The sequence below is a fragment of the Nothoprocta perdicaria genome, unplaced genomic scaffold (assembly GCF_003342845.1).
Source record: "Nothoprocta perdicaria isolate Ctin4 unplaced genomic scaffold, notPer1 scaffold_557, whole genome shotgun sequence".
NCBI lineage: Eukaryota > Metazoa > Chordata > Aves > Tinamiformes > Tinamidae > Nothoprocta > Nothoprocta perdicaria.
In genome coordinates this window covers 24,820-27,105 of record NW_020455818.1, presented here as the reverse complement: position 1 = coordinate 27,105, position 2,286 = coordinate 24,820, and the positions used below count along the sequence as shown (strand labels likewise).

Genomic DNA, 2,286 nt, shown 5'->3' with positions numbered 1-2,286 from the left:
AGGGGTGGCTGGAGCCCAGGCTGTCTATCGAGTTTTACCTGGAGGAGGCTGATGCGACTCCAGGTTGGGAATAATCTCCAAATCTTGTCTGAAGATGTCACAGTGAGTGAACACGTGTGTGTAGAACATGGTCATGCACTCACATTTCCTGCGAAGGAAGGTGTCCCCATGTTTGGCAATGGGGAAAGGAGGTCAAGAGAAGAGGAGGCTATCTCTTTTTCAATTTATTTATTTATTTATTTATTTATTTATTTATTTATTTATTTTTCTTCTACAGAAAGCACAGAGTTGCCCAGGTCTGGAGTGGTCAACTGGACAGCAGAATGCCCAAGTCATTGGGGCTTGCGATCACCACCATCACATGAGACCCTCTTAATCCCAGACTCTTTTTAAGGGAAGGAGTCTCCTTCCTGCTGTATTGCACCATGAAGGACATGTCACCCATATGGGTGGGGATCACCCTCGATCCTGCTCTTCTGAGCTCTGTCTCTTTGCTCCTATGGCTTTCGCGAGTGATTTTTTGGGTTAGATTTCTCCAAGACGTTAGAGCATCTGTTGTTACAGGGTGGTACCTTGTGGTAATTTCTAACAATGTTTACTTGTCTTAGGGGACTTTCTGAAGATCTAATTCCCAATGAACATATATGGTCGTATGTATTTTTCTGTTGAATATTCTTACATGTCTGTTTATTATTGCTTTACATCTTTTGATGGACTTGCAATGTGTATTTCTCTATCACTTTTGGGTTTTTTTTGTCCTGTTGAGTACTACAGAAAATGTAGAGGAAGTTACTGCTTGATTCATACTTTTAACTTAAAAATACATTTGATAATATTCAAATGGAGAATACTTGCAGAATAGTGTTTAAATAGAGCTTACAGATTTTAATTAGCATTTATTAGTATTTAATTAGTACTTAATTAGTGCCTTTTTCATAACATTGTATATCACCGTCATTATGCACTTTGGACTCTAATTTGATGCCTTATGAATAATTATTTAAAAATCCATATGCATGCAATCCAAATGAGATTCTTTCCTCTCAGAGACTTCCTAGTATAGAGCTGTACAGTATGCACCTTATGCATCACAGTTTGGGAAAATAAGGAAAAATGCATTGCCTTACATGATGAAATAGCTCCTTTTCTTAACATTTCTTTCTCTTTAGCTGTCTCATCTTCAGAAATAACAAGGTAAGTGTGCAAAGAACATTCACCTGAATGATAGGAACTCCCCATGCCCCAAATTCTTATTCTGTCTTTCCATTTCTTGTCTCTTTGTCCCCATCATCATCATCATTCTAGTTGTCCGATGTGTCCTTCCAGTCTTCTGCAGGTAGTCATTCCCCATCGCAAAAGCACAGAGCAGGAACATTCGTGTCGCCTTGTTCCTTCTGCTCCTGTGTTGTCCACGGTCCTCAGTAGTCAGTTACCAAAGAATCTGGGCGATGCAGATGGAGGGAATTTAATCCTCTTGGAGAAGACACTCCCATCCAAAGTGATGCTACTCATACTCCAAGGAGTGGTAATTCCTTCCTAGGGGAAGAATATGCTGATTTTCTTCAAACTTTGTTGTCATGAATTCCCACTCAAGATTGGGAAACCTTTCCTAAAGTGCCAAGGGCAAATTTACACACAGGGTGAAGATTTAGGGTGTGTGTGAGGAATTGTGAAAGCCGTATTATAGCTGGGCTCTCATCAAAACTTCTCCTTTCAGTGGAGCTTTGTATTGAAAGACTTAGACGTGGAATTATAGGAGACTATTAACAATTGCAGGGGGGCCGGTGAGGGACTACAGAGAAGCACATCATAGTAAAAGGCGGCTTTCAAGATGCCATAAAGATACAGGAGTCCACTTAGTCACTGTGACCTGTTTCAATGTTCTTATTCTTTTATTCCCTTCTATATTGCAGGGTGTGCCTCTAGGCATACCCAAATACGGTAAAGCTTCACTGAAAATCTGTCAACATCACCATGCTGATGAAGACAATAAATGGGTTTCCACCTTCACGCCCATGCAATCTCAGCTCACCTCGTGAGGAGGATAAAAGGGAGTGCATGAAGCTGTGAAGTCAGAGAAGCCTCTGAGCACTTCTCTCTGCGTTGCTCTCCTTGCTGTTTAGCTCTGCGTTGATCTTTCTTCTTGCTCTTGACCTTGCTTGGAAGAAACAGCCATGTCTCGGCAGTCGGCCTGTAGAAGCTTTGGAGGCGGGAGCAGAAGGGGCTACAGCTCTTGCTCTGCTGTTGGTGGTGGCTTTGGAGGAGGTGGCAACAGAAGCAGGACCA

The 2,286-nt window shown here is 41.9% G+C and overlaps 1 protein-coding gene across 1 annotated transcript in view; it reads left to right on the top strand.

The window, feature by feature from the left end:
- Nucleotides 1–425: 425 nt before the first annotated feature.
- Nucleotides 426–2,286, top strand: part of LOC112955317 (keratin, type II cytoskeletal 6A-like) — a 5,021-nt gene continuing 3,160 nt past the window's right edge. Inside the window, exon 1 of the mRNA XM_026048592.1 lies at nt 426–449. Coding sequence (XP_025904377.1) covers nt 426–449 — 24 coding nt within the window. The remainder of the gene's footprint in view (nt 450–2,286) is intronic.